The sequence below is a fragment of the Ambystoma mexicanum genome, chromosome 6p (genome assembly GCF_040938575.1).
Source record: "Ambystoma mexicanum isolate Mex_15411 chromosome 6p, UKY_AmexF1_1, whole genome shotgun sequence".
Classification (NCBI taxonomy): Eukaryota; Metazoa; Chordata; class Amphibia; order Caudata; family Ambystomatidae; genus Ambystoma; species Ambystoma mexicanum.
In genome coordinates this window covers 113795064-113819663 of record NC_090935.1, presented here as the reverse complement: position 1 = coordinate 113819663, position 24600 = coordinate 113795064, and the positions used below count along the sequence as shown (strand labels likewise).

At 47.2% G+C, this 24600-nt stretch overlaps 1 protein-coding gene across 1 annotated transcript in view; it reads right to left on the bottom strand.

Moving 5' to 3' along the window:
- The window catches only part of VCP (valosin containing protein), a 274541-nt gene that overhangs the window by 200165 nt on the left and 49776 nt on the right, over window positions 1-24600 (bottom strand). Inside the window, exons 4-5 of the mRNA XM_069626812.1 lie at window positions 20074-20216; window positions 13089-13219 (exon numbers count right to left, since the gene is read on the bottom strand). Of these exons, the coding sequence (XP_069482913.1) occupies window positions 13089-13219; window positions 20074-20216 (274 nt within the window). The remainder of the gene's footprint in view (window positions 1-13088; window positions 13220-20073; window positions 20217-24600) is intronic.

The following is a 24600-nucleotide window of genomic DNA, read 5'->3' as shown; positions in this document are numbered from 1 at the left end:
TTACATTGTTGTGTAAAGGCCTGCTTATTTAGAAATGTAAAAGATTTGTTGCTGGTAAAAGTGCATTTATAAACTGTTTTGCCTCCATAGGTTTAAGTCAAGATGTAAAATGTAAGTTGGAAAACTATATAAAAAACGTGCTCTGCCAGTTGCTAGCCCTGATAAAGGGTGACACCTCCAACTTCTGGCACAGGCAAGCGCTAATTGCTAGCTTGGAAGACTTTGAATGCACCAGGACAAGGGACTTCCCCAGCTCAGACATTTGTCTTTGCTCCAGGCTGGGACACTAGCAGGCTGAGACTCTCACCTGTCAAGTGTGAGGGGCAATACAATCTTCAATAAAGAGAGGCCCCCTCATCCTGCTTCAAAGGAATTGACAAATTGACAGCAGTTGAAAGAAAGGAAAAAAACTGATCCAGTGACATTTGGTTTTAAAGGTCATTTTGTACCTGAACTTTTAAAGACATTTAACTTTACAGCAAGAATGAGGAAAAATATGAACAGTTGGAAGTTCTAAATCTAATTTTATGCCATTTCTTTGAAAACTTGATAGAACTCATTACTGCATAAGGAACAGAGGTTGTATAAATTGACCGATTACGGGGAAAGTATTTATGTTGCAAACATAACATTTTGTACACATCCCAGGGTAAATGCGCATCTGTGTACAAAAGTGGGGACTTTTAGGCCAAATATTTCATGGTTAAAATTGCCAAAATGTAGCAGAAAGGCAAAACCAGGTCACAGACACTTGGGGTTTGGATTGAAATAGGACACAAAATATGTAACCTGTGTATCTGATTTTCTCAGGTTATAACTCCATAAATATGTATTTATGGCAAAATTAGATTTTGGTTCCAGTAGCTAGAGGAGGTTTCCAGACATTGTACAAATCATCCCATAAACAGGACACCCATTTTCTGTGGTCCAATCAGCTGTGTGCAAGGCGGAAACTATGGGTGTGGGTAGTAAAGCCTGCCCCTACCATATAGTGTAGTGATGTCATCTGGCAGGATAAATAGTGGCACCCGACAACACAGGGGACACACCGATTCCTGATTTTCTTCCCGCATGGCATCATGTTACCGATTGCTTCATCCTGGTTGATCCAGATTCCCATTGCAAAGCCAAGGCCAATGCATTGCTGAACCCATTCTCAGCTAGGCCTCAAATTCTAAAAATCCCAAAGGGAATTTTATCCTGATAAAGGGAAGTATCCTGATCCAGCCTGGCTTACTGCTACTAAATGCATGCATGCTCCAAACTCGCCATCCTGCTGATCTGTAGTATCCAGTAACCAGAAGAGCCAGTCCGGTGACCAGATTTGCCCAGCTGTCCTTGGTTAGACCCGATCCGTGTGATGACCAGAACCCTAAATTAAAGTGGACTGTAAGTATTAATAGGAATCATAGAAAACCAGAGCATACCTTGCCTGGTCCTATCCCAATCTCTAAACCATCCTATCCTTACCTTAATAACTTGTAACATTGACAGAATCCTTATTGCAATCCTGTTTCGATTTATTTTGCTAAGCGCCATTACTTAAGTCATTTTTATTTTGTGTAAATCCTAACCTATCAATCCTATTTTGCTTGGTCGGTCTGATTCCGCCGGAGCGGACGCTGGGGACCTGGGGTTGAAGTCATGAATCAAATCCAGAGCTTACTGTGTCCCTCTTTGGTATTCTAGCCTGCATGCTCTAGTCTAGAGTAAAATTATACAAAAAAGGTAGCAAGCACCTCTCTCCCTAAAGAACACGGCACGATAACCTGTTCAGTGTTTATTAACCACTTTGAGAGTTCGCAGCCATCTGCTTTTTGCTCACTGTACCTTTCACAGATGGGAAATATCCATTTGCATATCAGTCTTTGTCCCGCCCACATGGGCAGTGCAGCACCGAAAAGCTATGGCAATTCTCTTTGTAATATTGACAATGTTGTACTCTTGAAATCATAGCTGTAAATATCCTCTTCTAAAGAGGGGTCAAAAAGTCTTGGAAACTTAGCTTTGGTGTCCATAGGGCTCTCATCCCTTGGCCTCCTTGGTGTGGGTTGTTCTGAATGGGAACAAACCTGTCTGGCCTTTCCATGTAGTTTCTCTAGTCCAAATAGAGGGTTTAGAATGGTCTAGGAGGTGGAAAAATGTCTATCTTGTTCATCCGTCGAGATTTGTCTCATTGTCAAGAATAGTCCTTCGCTTTCGGAGAACAACTCTTGGGGCACCGACAGAGGTGAGACGTCTCTGTGCTTCTCCTTAGACATCTGGGTGGGTTCCGGTACCCTCCCCCCTTGGGCCTTCCTTGGACCTCGATGGATCTGTGGGCCCTTCCGTGGGCCTCAGCGTTTCCCTGCTCTGCCCTTCTGAGAATCAGCGGCGACAATCCTGGCTAAGCTGCCGGTGAAGTCCTCTGCGGTGGGGAGGTGTGTAGCTTCAGCCTGCGAGGGGGGTCTTTTTCGCCGGTGTTGGGGCCTTGTCCTCAACGGCCGCCTTATTCGGCGTTGCCGGGGCCTTGTCCTCAACTGTAATCTTTTTTGGCACTGCTCAGGCCTTGTCTGTAACCGCCTTTTTTCGGTGAAATCGGAATCCTGTCGTCGCCGGACGCCGTCTTGCGTTGCGGCAGAACCTATTTGGGGTAGAGCCCTCTGTTTTCAATTGCCCGGTCGCTAGGTGCAATTGCGGCTGCGGGGAGGGCTGCCGAACCCAACGGCCAGCGGGTGACACCAGGGTTTCCGGTGTACCCGTTGGCGCTGAAGTCTTCTTCGACTTGGCTGAAGATTGACTTGGGGTGGTGTGCTATGTACATGTTAGTCTTCGTCGGGGTGTGACTTCCCCAGAGCGGTGCCTAAGCCGTGCCTATCGGGCCGGGTACAGACTATGCAGAACGCGAGCGTTCTGTCGAAAATGTCAACAACCTCCGGTTTGGAGGTATGTTAGTCACTCTCGCCGTCATAGTGGGTGGCTGTGGCAGCGGGAGAAAATTCAGCCTTCGACATATCGTAGGCCGCCCACCGGTTGACTCTACGCTCCTTTAATGTTTTAGGACGAAGGAGCTTACAAGACACGCATCCTTCCTTTTTGTGATCGAGCGGTAAGCACCGGTTACACCGTCTGTGCCCGTCTTTCCAAGGGAATTTGCTCCTACAATTAGGGCAAAACCTAAATGGAGTTCTCTCCATAGCTGATGAGGTTTAGAGTGACAAAGACCGAAAGGGAAAGAGGAAGGAAAGGGAAAGGCATTCTCAATTTGTATAGAAATGCCCACCCCGACCCCACTCTCCCTACTGTATAGGCCGACGGAAGGCCCGGCCACGTGGTCGGCAACGCCGACTGGATCACCGTCTGTCGAGTTCCTGAAGGTTTCCGGCGAAGGTCTGCAACAGCCGTCGAAACAAGGTTCGGGTAGGGTGATGAGGATTCCTTATCTAATTATTCAACCAAAGGTCGATGGGCAATAAGCAGTCTTTAACGAGCTCTGCATCAAGGCGACCAGTATACTGGGCGGAAAAAAACAATCTGAGGGACCTCGACGCATGAGGGATTTTAGGTACACTCCACATCACTTAGGGATAGTGTTACAGGCACGCCCATGTCGACGTCCCCTTTCGATTCTCGGAGGACAAGATGCAATACTCTGCAGTTACCACTGGATGTTGGACCATATGCACAGCATGTGATTCTAAGCAGATTAACAAACATCAGAAATAGAATTAGGTTTAAAAGAAATTACAGGACCAGATAAAAATATGGGTAGAAGGAGTGTGGTATGGAGAGAAGGACTGGAAAATGTTTCTGTACATTAAATATTCATAGGTAGAAAAATGAAGCTACAGTGTATTTTTGCTTAGGCTAGCAAGAAATCTTGCACCATGAAGAAAGGAAGACTGGAGCCTGGACGAGTTGGGATAAAGCCATGCACATATCCAGAGATGCCACTACAGCAAGTTACGAGTATAAAAGCTCATGCATGGCTCTAGTTAAGAAAGCAACGGTTGAGGGACAGAAAAAACTGTTCAGGCAGAAGATTTATTTGCTCCTATCCTCATTTCTGTAAAGAGTAAATGTGTTATCCTTGCAAGATAGACTCTTCGCCTTACTTCCCTAGAGGGGCGCCTTTATTCTGGTGTGAGCGTGTTTAGGGGCACCTTTATAATTAGGGATATCCCTGTAAGTTGATGCGAGGCAAGATTGTATGTAGTAATCTGGGGGAGACTGCACCGGCCATGCCCTCTTGGCAATAGTTAACCCAACCTTTGGTATAAGCATGCACTACACAAGTTGGTAGAGTGAACAGCCAGGCTTATCCCAAGAGGGGTTAATGTGAGCTGTAGGGTTGCAACTCAGTTTCACAGTAACATGTATTCAAAAAACACTTACACTCAAGGTTTCTTGATTAAACAATTATTTATTAATTTAACAGTCAGTTGAATAAGCCTTCTTTAGAAGTGAGCAAAATATACTTAAAAAATACACACCCTCAGTTTCAATAAATCAGTAGATACCCATTTGGGATGGCACATAGACACTTCCTACACCCTGAGGTGACTTAAATAACTACGACAGTGTGGACATTAAATATATAACTGGTACGTTTAGAGCAATACTGAGTTTGGTGTCAAAAGGAAAAATTTTAGGGAATAAAACAATGGTTCAATATTCTTAAGCAGGTTAAGTACTTTTGATCCCCCTCAATGCAAAGTAAATTAACCCTTTCTCAGCTACACAAGTTCTAGAATGTGTGAATATTATTGAGGGGTAGTTGAAGCACAAAGTCAGAGGTTAGAAGAGTCTTCAGGGAGCCAGGACAACCAACGTCAATTGAGCAAACTCTAGGGGAGCTGATGGGCTTCTTCAAGCCAAGTAAAAAGTCTTGCATAATGTTTTACAAGTCTTTGTAGCAAATATTAAATCACTATTGGGCCACAGGCTGTGGGGCTTGTGAGTGGCAAAGCTGCAATCAACTCTGCAAGAGCAACCAAGGCAAGTCTCACGGAGTGCTAGCAAGGCTACAAAACAAGGAGGTAAGAACCCCTAATTTTACAATACCTTAGGTCTGAAGAAATTGGTTCCAGCTGGCTACTGTTCCAGTTGTATTATGGCAGATGCTGTTCCTGGCCCTCAGTCGTGGGGACAAGAGGGAGGACGTCTGGGGACTCCCGAAACTGCGGTTTTTGAAGGTCCGTGACAGAAATGGGCAAACTTCAGATCAGCAGCACTTCGTGGTTTCAGCTTCGAGAATAGCACCACTGCGGTTCTCGGATACCTTGTACACTTTCCTCGCAAATGGGTGTCAGCACTCTGTTGTGGTGGCTCAAGCTCGGTCAGTCCTGCTTCCTGGGAGTCCAGAGGATCTTCCTGGAGCTCGGGTCCGACTTAAAGACGGCACACACAATTCTGGTGTTCCTCTCCCTGACAATCGGTTCCTGCAGCAGCGAGAGGATTTCCAGATGAGTTCCTCTTGGGGTCAATAAATCCCACCAACCCAAGGGGAGAGGTTGTCCTTTGCAGGGCTGCTCTAGTCGAGGCGGATTCAGAGCTTCAACAATGCAGCAGGGCTTCACAGTGCAAACCAACGATCTAGGAGTTGAAGCAAGCGTCTCTTCCAAGTTCTTCTTCGGATTCCTTCGTCCAGTGGTCTACTCTGCATTCCAAGCAAAAGACCTTGCCTTTTATGAAGGCTTCTCCCATTTATTTGCAGTCTAGCTGTCACTCACAACAGGATGGCTGACCTCCAAGGACAGCCAGCCAATGACCTTTGGGTGAATTCCTGTAACCAAGGAGACGAAGCACAGGGAGTTTCGGGCACCTCCCTCACTTACTGCCCTGCCAGATATGCGTCATTGGTGAACCCCTGCCAAAGACAAGGCGAACAAAGGGACCAAACCTGGTTTGGTGCGCATAGTAAATCTCAAGAAGGACCTTTCCAACAAGAAATGGCGAAAAAAGAAGAAGATCAGGGCCATTTTGACAAAATGGGCACTGCAATTGCAGCCTGCGGTAGCAACACACAATGGTAATAAAAAGTAAACCACTACCACCAGCCATTAATTGTAGAAAGGATAACAAAAATGTTACATGAGAAACTAGACAAAGGGGATACTAAGTAACCCCTCCAGCACCCTCTTGTAAGATAGTGTGTGCTGGGTTTAGAAAGTTACAAATGAAAGTAAAGTCCTTTTCATTTCACTGCTCTTGGAAACAGTAGTTTAACCAAGAGAAGGTATTTAAACCTTTGGGAAATCTGGAAGACTTCCCTGTGTCACTGCACTGAAGGTGCAGTGCGACAATAAAAAGATGCATATGGAGTTTGTCAGGCTCCAAAACCAAAAGAAACAGTGTTCAAATCAATGAAAAATACATGAGTGGGAAAAAGGTCACCATCTCCAGGATAAAAATGAAAAGGCCTAAAATCGAACAAAAGTGATGCGGGGTGGGGGGGAAGGAGGGTCTCTAAGGCCGAAGGGAATTCACACATTTCTGAGAATTCTCTTGGGCGTTAGCTTGTTGTATACGGTTACTGCTGGGAAAGGCTTATCTAGATTCCATTGGAAGATTAATTGTCCGCACATATACTGAGAAACTGTAACCTTTTTCCCTGCCTAACATTTCCTTTCTACAACCTTGCTCTCCTTGTGATTGAAGTCACCTCAGGGTGTAGGGATTGTTTATTTAAGAAGCAAATCCAAAGATTATCCACTAACTTTTTTGATTCTGTAAACGTATTTTTTACATTGTTACAACAAATTGCCTTTTTCTCCAAAACTCTTTATTGGCATTTATAGAAAACATTAGGGGGTATCCGGGGGGGGGAGACTGGGAGGGGTTTTGCTTGGGGGGTGGGGGGGAATGGGGGACTAGTCCGTTTTCAGCAGCCAGCGGAGGGACGGTGGTTGTCTTGCCACTCCAGGGAATTTCTCCACGTAGTCTAGGAATGGGGACCAGATGTTGTAGAACATTTCTGTTTCCGAAGCGGAGGGCCGTGATTTTCTCTGCGGCTGCAATGGCGCAACATTTCACCCACCACACAGGGATTGCCGGTCCCTCCGGGAGTTTCCACAGCCTGGCAATGGAGATTTTGGAGTAGGTGCGTGCAGAGGCCCGCCAGGTTGCCAGACATTGGAAATTGGTCCTCCCCTGTGTCACCCAGTAGGAAGATTCCTGGATCCCACGGTATCGTCAGGCCTGTGATGAGGCAGCTCTGTTCCAGGACTTCTTTGAGCAGGACCATAGCAGGTGGAACAGCGTGCCGGTGTCCCTGCAGCCTCGCCAGCATTGTGGAGGAATGGCGGGGTCACAATTGTGCAGGGTTTCCGGTGTGATGTACCACCTGTAGCAAACTTTGATGGCCCAGTCTTTGTTCGTGACACACTTCGAGGTTTTATGGGTTCTCGCCCAGATGTGACTCCAACTAGCCAGGTCTAGTTCTTTGCCAATGTCTCGCTCCCACCTTCCCATGTAGGGTTACTTCGAGTCTGGGGTTACCCTGGCTAGTAACTTGTATAGGGATGAGATCTTCCCTCTGGGCGGGTTGGTTGTTAGCGTTTGTTCCAGTGCTGTGTCTCCTCGTGTTTTAATTGGGTCATGCGATAGCCAGTGATGCAGATGGGTGTATCGGAATCTCTCGACTTCCGGGACCTGGAATTTCCTTTTGCAGTCCTCAAAGGTAAGCAAGGTGTCCACGTTGAAAATGTCTGCGACCCGCCTCAAGCCTCCTGCTTTCCATCTGACGAAGACACCCTGCCCCACCCCAGGGGTGAAGTCCGGGTTATCCCAGATCGGGGAAAGAGGGCCCGCTGAGCACTTACAGTTCCATTTCCTAGCCGCCTGCCTCCAGCTGCTCACTGTGTTCCTGGTCGACGAGAGGGACGGTTTTCGGCAGGATCCTAGCCCCTGTGATGTGTGGCAGGGAATCCAATGGATAGCGGCTCCAATCCTCCAACTTCACCCAACTGGGTTTATTGTTCGTCGCTTGCCAAGTGAATGCTGCCGAGAGCTGGGCAGCCAGGCAGTATGTCTCAACCTCTGCCAGAGCCGGGGCTCCTTAGCATAATCTTCCTGGCTACTCGAGGTTTCTTGCCCTCCCATATCAATTTCAACATACTTGCTTGGAGTTTCTGCTTGGCCTTTTTGGGGATCGATACTAGGAGAGCTTGTCAATGATGGAGCAGTCTGGGGATCAAGTTGATTTTTAGTGCTGCGATCCTCCCCATCCAGGATATCTCTTGTTTTTGCCAGTGGGACATGTCCGCTTGCAGGTCCTTGAATAGGGACGGGAAGTTCAGCTTGTACGTGTGTTCAGCCAACTTGGGAAGTCGAAAGCCCAAGTAGCTCAGATGTGCTTTGGCCAACGGGATTGGGAGGCCGGCCGGTAGTAAGTTTGTCTTTGATTTGGACATGTTAATGCCCAAAGCCACTGACTTATTGCGGTTGATTGTGAACCCTGGAAGCAGCTTTGAAGCTCTCCAACTCCTCCTCTAGCGCCGCAAGAGAGTAGCTTGGGTGGGTCAGTGTCAGTAACACATCGTCCGCGTACAGAGCTGCTTTATACGTCTCCTGCTTGTGCTTTAGTCCCTGGATGGTGGGGCTCTGGCGGATCCCTACGGCGAACGGCTTCATGGACACTGCAAAAATGAGGGGCGACAAGGGGCATCCCTGGCCGGTTCCTCTAGTGATCGCTATTTTGAGGGACCTCAGCCCGTTGATTCTGAGGGTTGTGGTGGGCTGCTGATAATTTGCCATCATCCATTTCTGAAACTTTGGTCCCACCCCATAGTGTTTGAGTGTTTCTCCCATAAAGCCCCAGTCCAGCCTGTCAAAGGCCTTGTGTGCGTCGAGCGACACCACTGCCAGTACCTCTCCAGTTTTATTGGCCGTTTAAATGATGTTTAGGGTCCATCTAATATTGTCCTGGGTGTTGCGGCCTGGGATGAAACCCGTCTGGTCCAGGTGTATGAGGTCTGGGAGGAGTGTAGCGAGTCTGCGTGCCAGGAGCTTCGAGAAGATCTTAGCGTCTACATTCAGTAGGGCGGTACGATGAGCAGAGTTCCGGATTTGTCCCGGGTTTTGGGATCAGGACAGTGAGATTCCTCCATGGAGGGGGGTGACCAAGCCAGTTTCCAAGAAGGTGTTAAACAGAGAGGCCAGTTGAGGGGCCAGGATGTGGCTGTACTTCTTGTAGAATGGTGCAGGGAATCCGTCCGGGCCTGGTGCTGTGTTTTTCATAGATTTAATCCCATCAACCACCTCCTCCGAGGAGATGGGATCTTCCAGGGCGTCCATCATTAGGTGGCGGGGCAGCTTCGGGACTGTTTGCAGGAACTCAGTAATTAGATCGACCCCTGTGGGTTTCACAGACATCACCTCCCTATGGTGCTCGGTCATGATGGCTAACTTTTCGGAGTCCAGACAGCGGGGTATCCCCTCTCGGTCCCGAAGGACTGATGGTATCCCTGATGTGCAGTTTCTTCAGGTTACGCACAAGCAGACGGTTGGCCTTATTGCTGTTCAGATGATAATATTTCTTCGTGAATGTTAGGGCTCGAGCCGTCCGATCCGCCAGGTGCATTTCGAGGACTACTTTTGCTTTGTGGAGCTCACTCCATGACTTGGTCGACTGTTGCTCCATGTGGGTTGCTTCTTTCTCTGCCACTGCCCTTTCAAGTTACTCTAGTCTCAGCTGATGTCTTAGTTTGTGTGCTGCCGAGCAGTTCATGGCCACCCCCTGATGACAGGCTTCATGGCGTCCCATACCATCGCCTCTGTGGCACCTTTACCCCCATTTTCTGTGAAATAGTCTGTCAAGGCCTTCGAAAGCTGCTGGCTGTCTGCTGTGTCTGCCAGGAGGTAGTCTTGCAGCTTCCAGGCCCTTTGTGGCGGACCCGGTAAACCTTCAGTTTGTATTCGTGCCACCACTGGGGCATGACCCGAGATGACCCTCAGTCCTATGTGGATGTATGTGATGCAAGGGAACAGGACGTTCGAGAACAGGAGGAGGTCTATCCTTGATAGACCCCTGTGGACGCGTGAGAAAAAGGTGTAGTCCCTTGCCAGTCTCCATGCGTCGATCGTCCCCGTCTCAGGAATTCAGCCAGTTCCAGTGCTTTTGAAAAGTCTGATCCGTTGGGCGGCAGGGTCTTATCAATAGTGGGGTCCAGGATGAGGTTAAAGACCCCCCCGATCAGTAATTTCCCTTCGACAAAGGTGGTTATCACAGGGAGCACCCTGCGCAAGAAGCGCTCCTGGGCCTCATTCGAGTGGTAGATGGCCACGCCACGATGGTGATCAGAAGTGCGACCAACAGTCCCTTGATCTTCAGGTATCTACCTTTGGGGTCCTGTATGACCATGATCTTGGAGAGCGCCACCGCTTGGCCAAGCAGAACTGCTACCCCTCTTTTTCTTACCACAGGATGCGAAGTACCTCTTGGGGAATCTGTGGTACCTGATTCACTGCTAGTCTGCAGCCAGGAGATGGGTTTCTTGAAGACATACTAGGTTTGTACCTCCAGCTGGGCTAAGCCTCCAGCTGGGCAAAGCGATGTTCCACAGACTTCCTTTTCTAGGGGAGTTCAGGCCCTGGACGTTCCATGTGATCATGGTTAGGTTTGAAGTAGGTGGCCCCATTTCTGAGGATAGGGTTGTTGACCCTAATTGCCGCCTTCCTCCCTTTTCCGTCACTTCGTGTGGGTAGTTGTCATTGTGGCAGACCTTCCCCCCACCCTTGTTACTGATATGAGACCCCCTTCAGCTATCCCTCCCTCTCCCCCCCCCCCCCCAAAAAAAAAAAAATAAAAAAAAAAACTTGATTCTCTGGACCAGCCTTCAACCAAGGGGGAAGGGGGGGCTCCGGCTGGGCCAACGCTACCTTCTAAGAAATAGGCCTGCTGTCCTTTTCTGCTAGAAGGGGAGGACTGAATATGTGTGTCGTTCTTTGTTACTTGCATGGGTTTCGCTCTGTGATGGGGCCTGCTGGTGACGTCCGGACCTTTAGGGGGCGCTTTTCGGCTTCATGACTGAGGCGCCTTTGCTGGGCCGTTTGCTTTTGTGTGGGGGTGGCCTCTGATCCTCCGGCGACGCCTCGAAACATGACTGGGCCTGGTGGGAGTCTTTCCGTTCCTCCTGTTAGGAGGGACCATCTTCGTTGTTGTTTCCCTCCCCACCGTCCGGGAACAGTAACTTGTGCAACCCCGTCTGGCGCTACATGGGGTGGGGCTGCCTATAGTTGATCCGCCTGCTGGGCAACTGTACCCACCTCCAGACTGTGCTCCTCGGCTCCCCCGGGACTCCGCTTCGCCGGTGCTGGGTGGAGCCTCTGCCTCCAGCTCCTGGATCCGGGCGCTAGCTGTGTGTGCTCCCAGGGAGGAACAGATTTTGTGGGGCTTATATCCCCCGGATGGCCTTTGCAGCTGTCTGGCCATGCTGCTGCTTGTTCTGCTGGCCCAGGAGGAGGGAGGCGAGAGCGGTGGGCGGCGGTCTCAATTCAGGCCCCCGGGAATCCGCCTCTGCTCCTGCCGGGCTCCAACTCCTCTACGCATCAGGCCTGGACTTTGTGGGGCTACTCCCCCAGACTGACTTTTGCAGGACACTAGCTCTCGGGCTCTCGGGATGACACCTCTGTTCCGGCTGTGCACTTTCTCCTCACACGGTGGGGTGGAGGGAGGGGGCCTCACGGGTGTTCAGTCTACGGCAGGCCTCTAGGCAGCCTCTGCTGGCATTTGTGCTTTGTTGCTGCCTGCGTTGTTGGCTCGGACGGGGAGGGTGGGAGCGGAACGCTGCTGCTCCACCTCCCAGGCTTCAGGGATGCCGCCTCCGCCCCAACCAGGCGCTGACCTCCCCAGTGGAAGGAGGGGGAGCTGCAGGCTCCACACTCCGACTGGCCGCTCCGCTGCTGCGGTCACCACTGGCGGTTAACCCTTCACTCACCTGGTGACCATTTGCTTCGCCCGGTCTCCGCCAGCCCGGGTCTCCATCCCACGTTCCGGGCAGCTGCGCTCAGCTCCGTGTATCATTGCCGGGGTGCTACTGTGGGGCGCAGGGGAGGTCGGCGATGGAATGCCCAGGCGGGCACTGATTGTCCGTTGGCGCTCCGCGGGCCCCCGAGTTACTGTTGCATCAGGGGTCCGCCATCTTGTCCTCTGCGGCCTCCCCCGCTGCTTCACCACTCGAGTCCCACAAAGTGCCTGAAACGGTCGTCTCAAAGGTCCAGAGATGACCGGGGGCTGCCGTAGGGGTTCAGCTTCACGATTCGTGGCAAACCAATGTCAGAAACTCAGTCTCACCGGTGCATCATTGAATGGCACATGGCATCAGCCGGGAAATCTTACAGAGCCGCTCCGACCGCCATGACTCCAAGCCACGCCCCCACCTCCCCCAACAAATTGCCTTTTAAAAGAATGCTTACTTAAAAATTGTTGTTAAATAAATATTTACAACTGAAACGTTGAAGTGTAAGTGTTACTTTGCTACTTGCATTTACGAATTTCATTTGTACAGCTCTAAAGCTCACATTTACCCTTCTTGAGATGGGCCGGGCTGCTCAGTCAAGTCACACTACCAACCTGTGTAGTAACGACATATACCAATAGGTGGATTACCTAATACCAAGTAGATAAGTGTTGTGTATTCTCAGAGTGTGACTGCATCAATTCTACCCAACACTGTTACTGAATATTGTGTGCCTATCTTTAGAGAGTGAACATAGATTCAAGAATACGGGCTATAGTGCTTCATGACTAATGTTTGTATATTATACTGCATATTTTTATACCATGTGTGTGATTTGCTGAAATAATTGATCAGAAGTGTAACATAATAAAGCAATATATTTTTCAGTGCATCAATGTTGTGTATTTTCTGTGGATAGGTGCGTCGACCAATTGTACTTTTGCCAGGCTTAATTCGAAGAAAGAGGTGGCAGGCTGATTGCTCTGCCACTTTACCTACCTTTAAGAGCGGTTTGACGTTCTTTGTCCCACAACCTGGTTAATGGTTTTAGTGCCCTCATAGCGGGAAATTAGATGCAAATAAACTGCCTTTATGGTTTCAGTTCTCAAAACGTTTAACTTACAGTCTCTTGGCTACATCTGATCTTACCTCACGTTTGATTGGCTCCCCTTCGCAATGGATCACGGTGTCTGGGGCCACTATGCAATATGGGCTTGGATCAGTCTCTACCACCTTAAACTCTACTGCACGCATTCCTCCGCGAACCAAGAAAATATCACCTGTGGATTACCAAGGAAAATGATTTAGGGCAATTACTTTATCCATGCTAGAGCAAGAAACTGCACAATCTTCACTAGTACCACACACAGTGAACCTGACAAAAGCAATCTCCTGACAACGTTAGGGAGAATTTTCAGTTTCTGTGTTAACTCCCTTTAACCTTAGATGGGCCCCCCCCCCCCCCAAGCTCTTTTGCTAGAATCGTGGATCTTTTTGATTTTTAACCTCCTGACTGAGTGGTGCTTTTTGTGCATTTCTCTGACTTAGACTTTTAACTGTTTAATCAAGTTAAATGTTAAAGGTATTTGTACCGCACACCGTCACCAACAGAGTTGGTCCCCAGGCGCTCTGGCGGATCTGCAAACGAGAAGGCGGGATGAGTTAGTAAGGCGAAGAGGGAGTAGTATAGTGAGAGGGGTAGTGTACTGCTGGCAGCTTCAGCTCGGTATACACAGTGTGCAGAGTTTTGGTGCGAGTATCGGATCAATGTCAGTTGGTGCGGGTTATGTGTTGTTGCGGTGAAGTGCTTGCGGTGCGAGAGGTGGTTGTGTGAGTTTTCGGAGTTAGTTAAGTATGCAGAGAGTTTGAGCTTTTTGGTTAGTAGGTTATACGATTAGGAATTAATCTAAACAGTATGCTTAAATGCCTGGATTTCATAGGTCTTTCATGGAGAGGCCCTGGTCCCACAGTAGGCTCAGTTTCAGCATACAATTGACAGGTGTGTATAGCACACCTAGGTTTGAGTGCCCTGCCATTTCGTGGAGAGGTCTGGAGTTCACAAACTAAGACTCACCATAGAGCATGCAAAGACAAAGGCTATCCTAGATACGGCAGTCCTGCATAGTGGGAGAAAGGTCTAGGCTCCACAGTAGGTGGGCTTCAGCATGTAATGGACAGATACAGAGGCACATCCAGACTTGGGAGTCCTGCCTAATGGGGAGAAGGCCAGGCATCACAATGCATTTAATGCACTTGCTAATATTCATAGATTCATTCATTCATTCATTCATATGCGGCATAGTCCAGCAACCACACCTCCAGCCAAGTGTGGCGTCCGATAACATTCAAAATTCCAGCCAAGGCTGCACATGCCACTATTCACAACTCGTGTCACTTGTCAACCCTTACAACTCCATGCAGGCGTGGCACCTGCAAAACATCCACCATCCAATTGAGATGAGTCGCAAGCCAACATCCACAATCCCAACCAGACACAGGACATGCCACCATTCACAGTTCCAAGTGTGTCGCTTTTGAGTTTCCATGGCTCTGACCAGGTCTTCAGTCTTCACTGTCCTCCTCTCGTGGGTCTCTCTCATTGTGCCTATGATGTTGTGGAATGCGTTCCCTAGGCTCCGTTTGTATTAGATTGCTTGTTGGGAACTGGGATCCGTTTCTACATTCATCTTTGTTTTAGTGGTGTGTGTTTCCCTGTGGCTGGTCTTTGGTTACACATTGAAGAGCCAGGATTTGAGCAGTTTCCTGAATAGTAGGTGGTTTCTTGTGTTCCTTATATCCTTTGGCAAGTCATTCCAAGTTTATAGAGCCTGGTGAGAGAAGGAGGATCCTCCAAGTTTACTTTTGTTGTAGGGGTTCGATTCCAAGCGGATGTTGTTACTTGATCGGAGGGTTCTTGTTGGCTGATGTAGGCATAATTTCTGGTAAACTCCATAGGCATCTGACTTTTGTAGTGACACAGCCACCTTAACTTACCATGGAGGGTGCTGTGTGACACATGAAAAGACGATCCCTACAAGTCATCTAAAACCCCATAATCAAAGCACACAAGAGTAAAACACACATTAAAATACGAGAGTGGGAAAAAAGGCTCACACTCCAGGTAAAAAAAATCAAGTCCTCAAAATCCAGCAAAGTTGATGGGGGTCTCGAAGGTGAAGGGAATTAGCACATTTATGAGAATTTGCCCTAGCATTCGCCATTTTAGTGTTTGTCATTTCTTGTTCCTTCCCGTGTGTGATGTTCATCTTCGGCTGGAATCCCCTCGACTCCCCACCCAGGTTCCTGTCTGAGGGCAGGAAGCGAGGGAGGAGTCCAAAACTCCACAGCCCTTTGTCTTACACCTTGCCTGAATAAGGACAAATCAAATCCCAGTGGGAGGGAGGGGGACTGGCTTCCCTGATTGGACAACCAGACCGCCACTTCTGCATTCTCTCCCTGCATTTTACCAGAAGTTGTGTTGTAATTCCTGATAAATACTGCGAACCTGGAAACTGAAGAGTAGTCAACCACTGGAACTTAATGTTACATACAGTACTCCAGGGTATGAGTAAACAGTGGAATCTGTTTATTTACGTTAGTACATCAGATAATGACCTCCAGCAGTACATCACCTAATCGTCTTTGGAGGGCAGCAACCAATACAAATGGAACATTCAGCAAAAGTAAACACATACATCATAAGCATCTAGAATGTTACTTCACCAGATCTAGCTACATTCCATCTACACAGGCCTACAATCCAAGCTTATTAAATGTACTGACAGAACTTAAAGCTATAAAGATACAACTATAACACTTAAACCGAAGCGGATGACTATAGGAGAGGTGATTTCCAGCGACTGGAGAGCCTGCTCCAGCCCTTCCTTCCAATCGACCTGGGGACTCAAAACGACGACCCCGACCCAGAACCTGGTGAGACCCACTAGACTGAAGACCTGCATTTTGAGCCATCCCACGCGTTGCTGCGACCTTGCGTTGCTGCAATACCCCAAAACCCTGGGACCTCAAGCCATTGTGCGGTGCACTGTCTTCCGAACTCCGAATCTTACTGAAACTTCGTGGGCATCCTTGTTGCTCTCCAGAGATGCGAATCGAGTCCGAAAAGTCCCAACAGAGTGGTGAACCTTTGTAACGGCGAGAATTCCATCGTGATTTTCTGTCTTCTTCTGTGCTTCTTGAAAGGCGCCAAATGCGCCAAAACCACATTCAGCCGCGAGGGAAACCTTGCCTAGAGCCTTCTACATCGATCCCTGCAGCAAAGTTCATTCTGAGGTCTTGTTTTCAGTCACCATGACAAGGAATCCAATGACCAGGTATTTGGCTGCAGACCCTGAAGTTCTCCTGCTGCATAATCTTCTTCAATGCTGAGGTACTGTGTTGGCTTGACAATGTACTTACCTTAAGCCGGTTAGGATTTCTATGTGGCGTTTTCTGTGATGGGGAGGTCTCTCATTCAGTGCCACTGCTAAAATCCTGCCTGGACCCTCTTCGAAACCTAGAAGTAAAGTAATCACCTGTTTTTCTAAGGCACTCTGACTTTTGCTACTAAAGAACCTATTCCGACACTGTTGGTCACAAGTCCTAGTGACCCCCCCCCCCCCAACCCCCTTCTGCCACAGAGAACACCCATGCTCCAAGAACCAGGGAAAGACTTTTGAAGGGATTGGGACTTCTGCCTAGAAAATAAATCAAGTGTTTAAAAGTTACTTACTTGCAAAGAGTTGGTTGGTAACTAACTATGAGTTACCAGTTACAAAAGTTCTTACTTACCTTTGATGTGTGATGCACTATTCTCAAAAGTATGGTTAACATCTTTCCTTAGAAATCTTTTTGCCAGCCCACATCACTTCCTCCTGAGAGCTTAAGTATCAATTGCTCGACGTTCGCTACCGCATAGAGAATCTTGGCTGGGGTGCTCTGTGCTTCTACTCTGCCATATAGAGGGCAGGAGTACAGAAACCCCCCTCCAGTCTTTACAATGTCCTGAAATGACAGCCAGCCAATCAGGACTGGTTGCATTCAGGCATTTCAGGACAAAGGACAGGGGCGTTTCTGGAACCTCCCTCACATACTGTCTTTCCAGACATACTGGAGTCAGTGGCGGGCTTCAGGGCTGAAGTCCGCCAAATTCAAATCGAACAAAGGGCTCAACTCGGCCTCGACGCACATATTAAAACCCAAAAAAGACCTCACACACAGAAGATGGCGAAAAAAAAAAAAAAAAGACTAGGGCCATTTTGACAAGATGGTCAACCATGGGTGCTATACTGCAGCTGAGGATTCAGCCTGCGGTAGAAAAGCGCAATTGTAAGAAAATTAAACCACTGCCACCAGCCATTTAAAGTAGTGAGGGCAACGAACATTTTTACATGAGCATGTATGATACTACCATGGAAAGGCAGGCAAGTGCAGTGTCCATTGTGGCCGCGTTTGCAGCATTCTGGCCTTAGGCTCGTGTGCCTGCTCCCCCGCGGCTCTCTTCCTGGTCCCTCCCCTATGCCCGCCTTCCGCCCGCCCATCGGCCCCGATTGGAGGATTTCTCCTGGTTTCTCGAGTCTATCGACGCGCACTCTCCCTGCCTGCCTCCATATTACCATGGAAAGGCAGGCGAGGAAAGCGTCCATTGTGGCCGCGTTTGCAGCATTCTGGCCTTAGGCTCGTGTGCCTGCTCCCCCGCACGCCCTGCGGCTCTCTTCCTGGTCTCTCCCCTATGCACGCCTCTCGCCCGCCCAACGGCCCTGATTGGAGGATCTCTCTGGAACATTAGTGACCTTCGGAGGGCAGCCATCTTCGCATGCAGCCCCTGCAGCTAAAGGCCCGAAATCAAAGGACGGCTCCTTCACTGGCGGCTCCAAGATGTGTCTGCAGCTGTCAAGGGAAGCAAAGGAAGCCAGCAGCCAACAGACACCAACAAAACTAAGTGTGGCATGGGTGGGGTGTAGAGCAATTACTCTACTCCAGGAAGCCCTTGCCACTCTACCTTACCTCTCCATAATGTAGACTGCCATGGTTTTACAACATGCATACAGAGAGATTAGTGTCCACCAGCTGAAATCCATTCTTAACTGGACTATAAATGTTGCATTGCATCACGCACTAACATACTAGCCAATGTTAACTAGTGCTACACCTTTAGAGAATGGTCAAGATTAGCCTGCGTCACCTTTAGACAGGTGTAATAATGTTAAACATGTGCCACACTCAGTTGGAATTCTTAGCCTGCGTCACATATAGACAGGATTTACTGTTAGCATGCGCCACACTTAGTTGGAATTCTTAACCTTAGCCTGCGTCTCATCTAGATAGAAATATAAATGTTAGCATGTACTACACATGGATGGAATTCTTAAACCTTAGCTTGCGTCACATCCAGATAGAATGTGAATGTTAGCATGCCACACTTTTTTTCTTAATCGTAGACTGCTTCACTTCTAGATGGAAATGCGATTGTTAGCGCGCGCCACAACTAGATTGAATTCTCAACCTTAGCCTGTGTCGCATCTAGACAGAAATATGAATGTTCGAACACTTAAATGAAACTGAATGATAAACTGCCTCACACCTAGACAGAATACTGAAAATTAGCAAGCACCACAGTCCGATGGAAAAGTGAATGATAGCAGGCATCACACCTATACATAACTGCAAGGACAGCAATGCCAACTAACCAATCCACTAACAATTTCATCCCTCTGCATTCACCTCTCAAACTCTAACCAAACACAACCACAAACCTTAAACGCAGCAAACCGCACAAACTTCACTTCAACAACAAAACAAACCACACAGACCTGCACAACAGCACGCAACGACTTCCAACCGTAATACACCCCAAGCTCAGCCAACGGACCCACCGGGCTGAGACTGTCAACAGCACACCACTGCTCTCTTGCACTTTTCCAGCTCATTCCCACTAACTCACCCCCCCTCCCTTTTTTCAGAGCCGCCAGAGCGCCAGGGGACCACTCCGGTGGTGATAGCGCGCATTACAAATATCCTTTAACATAAGGGGCTACTAGGTAAGCCCCCCCCAACCCCCAGCACCCCGCGTTGGCAGTGCTCGTTCCCCTACAGGTTTCAATTGTTGACACTATTATTACTGGGATGAAAGACTGCCTAACATCCCTCTGGGAGAAAACACCTATTGAACCAGTTGGAAGTGTGTTCTACCTTAACTAACCATTTACCCTCCTCAACCCAATTTTGTAATGGTGAACCAAAAGAAGTGCTATTAGAATCCGGCGAGAGACAGATTGTTACACGCAATCCGATTGGCCCTCACCAGGGCATTACCCAATGCAGAATCCCTCAAATGTAGAAGTTCCTTCATAAAACTTTACAATTGAAGAGCAAGGCTCTCCAAATAATAAAGAACAGATTCACACAAAACCCAGAAATGTGACCCAGAAAACTGTACTGCCTATCAATAACTCTTACAGCACTAACATTAATACATGCTTTATTCCACGCCAGTGACACAGCTGAAACATCACAAGTGGCTCAATGGTAAACTTGGTTGACCAAACCAGCCAAAAATCACATTAAAATAAAATACAAATCCCAAAAGCGTTCAGTTAGAAATTCAAATACGACAGATAAAATTATATTGTGGTTTAATGCTTCAGATTTCATCTTTTTAAAATTGTATGTATATTAACACTGGAGCTGAACACGTAACAGCAACAAAAAGACTTATATTTTAATAATTTGTCAAAAAGTAATTATGAATTAAGCAAAAAGGTCAGATGTGTTTCTAACCTTAAAAGTTGTAGAATTGTATTACTTTCAATATAGGTTATTTTTTTGGTCAATCTACTTTACCACTAGGCACCTGATATTTGCAGATGGTCTGACCAGTTTCCAATTTGATTTTATCCAAAAGAATTCAAGCAAATATGTACACAGAAATCAGAATAAAAGTGAAATATGGATCGCCGCACGTTTCCAACTTTTAGTAGCATTCTTAGGGCCTCATCCATCTGGTGCTTTTTCCTCATGGTTTTATGAAAATCAGCACTTTCACAGGATGGAAACCAATTACTCGAGCTAGCATATATTGTATACTGCTAAACTTATTGCCAAAGCAGAAACAGGACATTTACTTTTGGATTACCTTTTCTGATTGGTCGATAGGCTTCCAGGAAGTACGGTTTAAGGTAAACCTCAAAGAGGTTTCCAGTGATCCCCTCCACTGTATCATCAATAGGCAACACATGAATGCGCTTCCCATATTTCACATCTGGGCATGGCTGAATACTAAAAAAAAATGTAAAAAAAATAAATAAGAAAATAAAAAACACGCTTTTCAAGATTAGTACAATACACACATTGCAATTATTTTAAAAGCATGTATGCCAAAAACTAAAATGCAGTTTTATCAGACCCTAGACTATTACTTTTCAGCTGGCAAAATTACTTTTGAAACAGGCATATCTTGATGGCAGTGTGGTCAGTGACTTGCAGGTGTAAACTATCTGGCTAACTGTGTGCCTGAATTTACAGAGACTACATGGCCTTCTGCTTTATGCACTGTACTTGTTTAAACATTGTTCTCTGTAGTTTCACTATAAAGCCTAGTTAGCCAATTATCTTTTCTCCCCGCCTCTGTAATAAGTGTGTTTCATACATTCAATCTTCCTGAAGCATTTTCCTCTAACCCACAACCGTAGCATTATTGTTGCGTTCATCTCCCCTGCTCAAAGTCACGGCAGGAAACCTGAACATTTTTGGTCCAAGAACAACATCGGCATGGCTATTCGGGTGTGCTAAAGCTTTATTCTATCAGGGATAAACAATAAAATAAGGGGAAAGAAAAATACAAATACATTTGCTAATGCAACAACATGGAGGTAAGGCGACAGGCTAAAATGAGCTAAGAACACAAAACAAAGAGACAGGGCATTAAGAAAAACTCTGAAAATAAAGTATTTTTAAAAAAAACAGACAGTAGGACAATATAATACCGGAATAAATAAGTAGTTTGAGAAAAAGAAAACCAGGCGAAACGTGCCTCATCCTTAAGGCAGGAGGGACAGGACATGGAGACATGCAAGAGTATGGAGCAGCAAAAAAAACCAGCAACAGCGAAGGTGGGGGGCGCAGGGGAGCAGAATAAGATATGCTAATGGAACAGTGAATCCTGGCGGCAGTACCACACAGTGAGTGACCATTGAAGGCAGAGATAGATGGGCTCTGTAGCCAAAACCGACGGCCGAAAACGAACGTGAACGGAGGACAGCAAAGGGGCAACATGCTGGTCTTGGAAGCAAGACCGCACAGAGCAAGAGGTTCGAATCCCAGTTCCGCCTTAGAAACCGAACTCTGTTATTAAGCGCGTTATAAACAAACAAAATACATCGACACGAGTGTCAAGGGTTTTCTAGACCCCTAAAATGTTCAATCCAAACGTAGGTTGCAGGCCTTCCCTGCATATGCCCAGCTGTTACAGGGCTTAGCCGAGCAGTCAACACTATACTCGGAATATGGGAAGGAGGCAGAAAAGAGGTACAGCGTGACATACATCAACACACAAGAAAGGAGTGTCCACAGTTCTATGTAAAAATATAGTTTATACAGACAGTGAGTAGAAAAAACATGCAGTGTTGCAGGTAACTTATAGGAATAGAGCATGTAGGGTATTGACATCTGCTTAAGAGTTCAGGATTCAGTTCATGAATCTATATCACACGTTTTTCCAATTGAGTTTCGATAAATGAGAAAACCCCAACGGAACACAAAAATAAGACTTAAAAGTTATAGGGAAATGGTGTCAAAAGTATGGCAGTCTGCACATTTTACATTTGTGCACACCCTGCAAATGTTGGGGAGTTTTCCTAAAGTCCTACTGATAGTAAGACTTTAGCAAGCTATCCCAGTGGTTAGTAATCTGCAACTCTTTAGTATCAATCTGTACTAACTCAGGTCCTTGGTAGAGTGGAAGCAGTCAGGCTTATCTTAAAACGGGACCTGTAGCTAAACACAGAAACTTAACTAGACATGCACATAAAAGAAACTTACACTTAGAATTTATATACAATTATATATACACCAAAATCACTTTAAATACTAGAATACTTTGCAATACTTGATAATACATTTCAAAGGACACTTTTACTTTTGCGTTTGTTCGCGGTTACATTTGTAGCAACGTTAGAAAGGAAAAAGACAACTTATTGTACTATCGGTTATTACGCGCACCTGTGTTTTTTTACAGTTCATACAGCCAATACATTTACTCTGCCAACACATAGTAAAGTCACTTTAAGGGAGGAAAACGATTAGTGTAACATTAGCTTGGTTAAAGGTTCTAGAGAGGGTTTCTTCGTAGAGCAAGTCTTTTAAGTCCAAAAAAGACAACACTAGCTAAATGCAGTTCGGAGAGGGCTCAAAGTCTTTACAAGCAGCAAAATACAAAAAGTTCCAGAGGATATCTTCCAGTCTCCAGTGTTATATGATACTAGAAGGGGGGAATGGGGGACAGAAGGACAAACAACTATCTTTCTAGGCTTTGCGTCATTCATATTGTGCACACGTGGGGAAGAGGGGAGAAGTGCCAAGGGAGGGGTGAGGAAATGTGCAGGTGACTCAATAAGTGCTGCCAGAGGGTGGCTCTTTAGTGCAAAGATAAGGGACGGTAGGGTTACAGATACAGGCAGCCCATAGGGAGCCCAGACATGCAGGAGCCTGGGCCAGAGTTCAGGGGTGACCAGTAGGCAGAGCCATCGGGGACATTAGCAGGGGAGAGGCAGAGAGAAAACGGTAGCTAAAAGGAAGGTCTTGAGCCGTTTCTGTAACCGGAGGTGGTTCTGCTCATGGTCGAGAGAGGCTGGGCCTCTGATCCTCAGCTAGTTCTACAAGACTTACCTCTGCAGAATGTTGTGGTCCTAGCATCAAGGGGATCTGAGATAGGAGGAAAAGTCTCATCACAGCAAGTGAATCCATTTGCGGCGCCGTGCATTGGTGGGTGGTGTCTGAAATTGCTAACCTGCGTCCGTTCCTGTACCGAGAGGGGCTTTGCATCAAGTTTTGCTGCATTCATCTGCTGAGAGTCCTTGCACCAGCATCAGACACCGACCAGAGATCAGCTCGAAGCTGCAATCCCTGGGGATCAAAGGCTCAGACTGACGGCGGGAAAAGCGGCATTGGACCTTCTTCATCCGACCTGCCAAGTCTCATGAAGAATCGGAGTACAGGGGGAGCACGTTATAGCGATACTTAAAAGTTTGCTAAATTTTACAAAACATTTTTTACACTTTGGCTTTGCCATTGCTTGTTCACACAAGCACTCAAAGTTGGAAACACGTTCATTAGTTTACAGAGCAAAACAAGAAATTGCTGAAAGTCGTGCCTCGAGACTGCTGCTGAGAGATCCCACCCAGTTTCCTGCCTCAGTCATCAGACCAAGGAATCCTGGAGGTCTGGTCCAGAGCAGCAACACTGCAGAGCATCCAGCACAAACATTTTCTTCTAACCTAACGTACTGAGCGGGCGAGGGTGGTATTGCGTGACCAGATTCAAGAAAGTCGCTCCAGAGTGTTGGAGTGCACGTAGGTGTCCAGGGCAACCCCCTCTTCGACTCAAAACGCTGTTCGTGTCCTTTTAGAGAGCCCCTTAGCAGGGTCTCCAACGTTGGTGAAGCCTTCTTGTATCTTCCTTCCTAGAGACTATCCACAGGAACATTTGATTTCTGCTTTGCAAGACTTTAAACCGATACGAAATGCCTTTTAGCTAAGGTTTCGTTTTTGACTTTAAAGGATTTACTGTGCTGCAGAACTGCCTTTAGAACCTGGGGTTCTACTAGGATAACACTAACCAACTGTCCCCACCCCCAAAATCACCATTATATGTGTATGAAGACTAAATACAATTACTGTATTATTTTGTGGGTGCGCGGTATTACCGATAGAAGGAACAAGTTACTTACCTGTAAGGGAATAGTTTCTTACCTGTAACTCCATTTCTCCAGCATTGGTATCTTTCATGGATTCACATGCTTTGAATATTCCCAGTCGTCAGGCTGGGAATCCTTGGTAAGTTATATAGACATTTTCCATAGGAAAAATTCTGACACTTTTGTGTCCCATCTACGTCGTTTTGGGCCGCGCACGCCGACGCCACTGGGACGTTTGGGTATATATAGCTCTGCCCCCGCGGCTCCCTCAGATTTCAGCCCCCAAAGTAGTATGGGGGGGGTCTCTGGTTTGCATGCTCAGGGGAGGCCGGCGGGCGCATGTGAATCCATGAAAGATACCAATGCTGGAGAAACGGAGTTACAGGTAAGAAACTATTCCCTTCTCCAGCATTGGATCTTTCATGGCTTCACATGCTTAGAATATTGTATAGCAGAATCCCACAACATTGGAGGCGTGTATGCAAACCAACATCACAACAAGCGCAGTGCCCACTTACTATGGTAACCCATTACATTACAGCATGTTCACTGTACAAGCACAGTGCCCACTTACTATGGCAACACATTATATTATAGCATGTTCACTGAAAAAGACACAACACTTTAAAGCATAGTTGCCGAAGGATGCAACCCCACTTGGGGCTTACCTTATTGGAACAGGTGACGTAGTACTGCCCGCCCCATCTGTATCTTCAGCATGTTGCTGTGCGAGACAGTAATGTCGGGTAA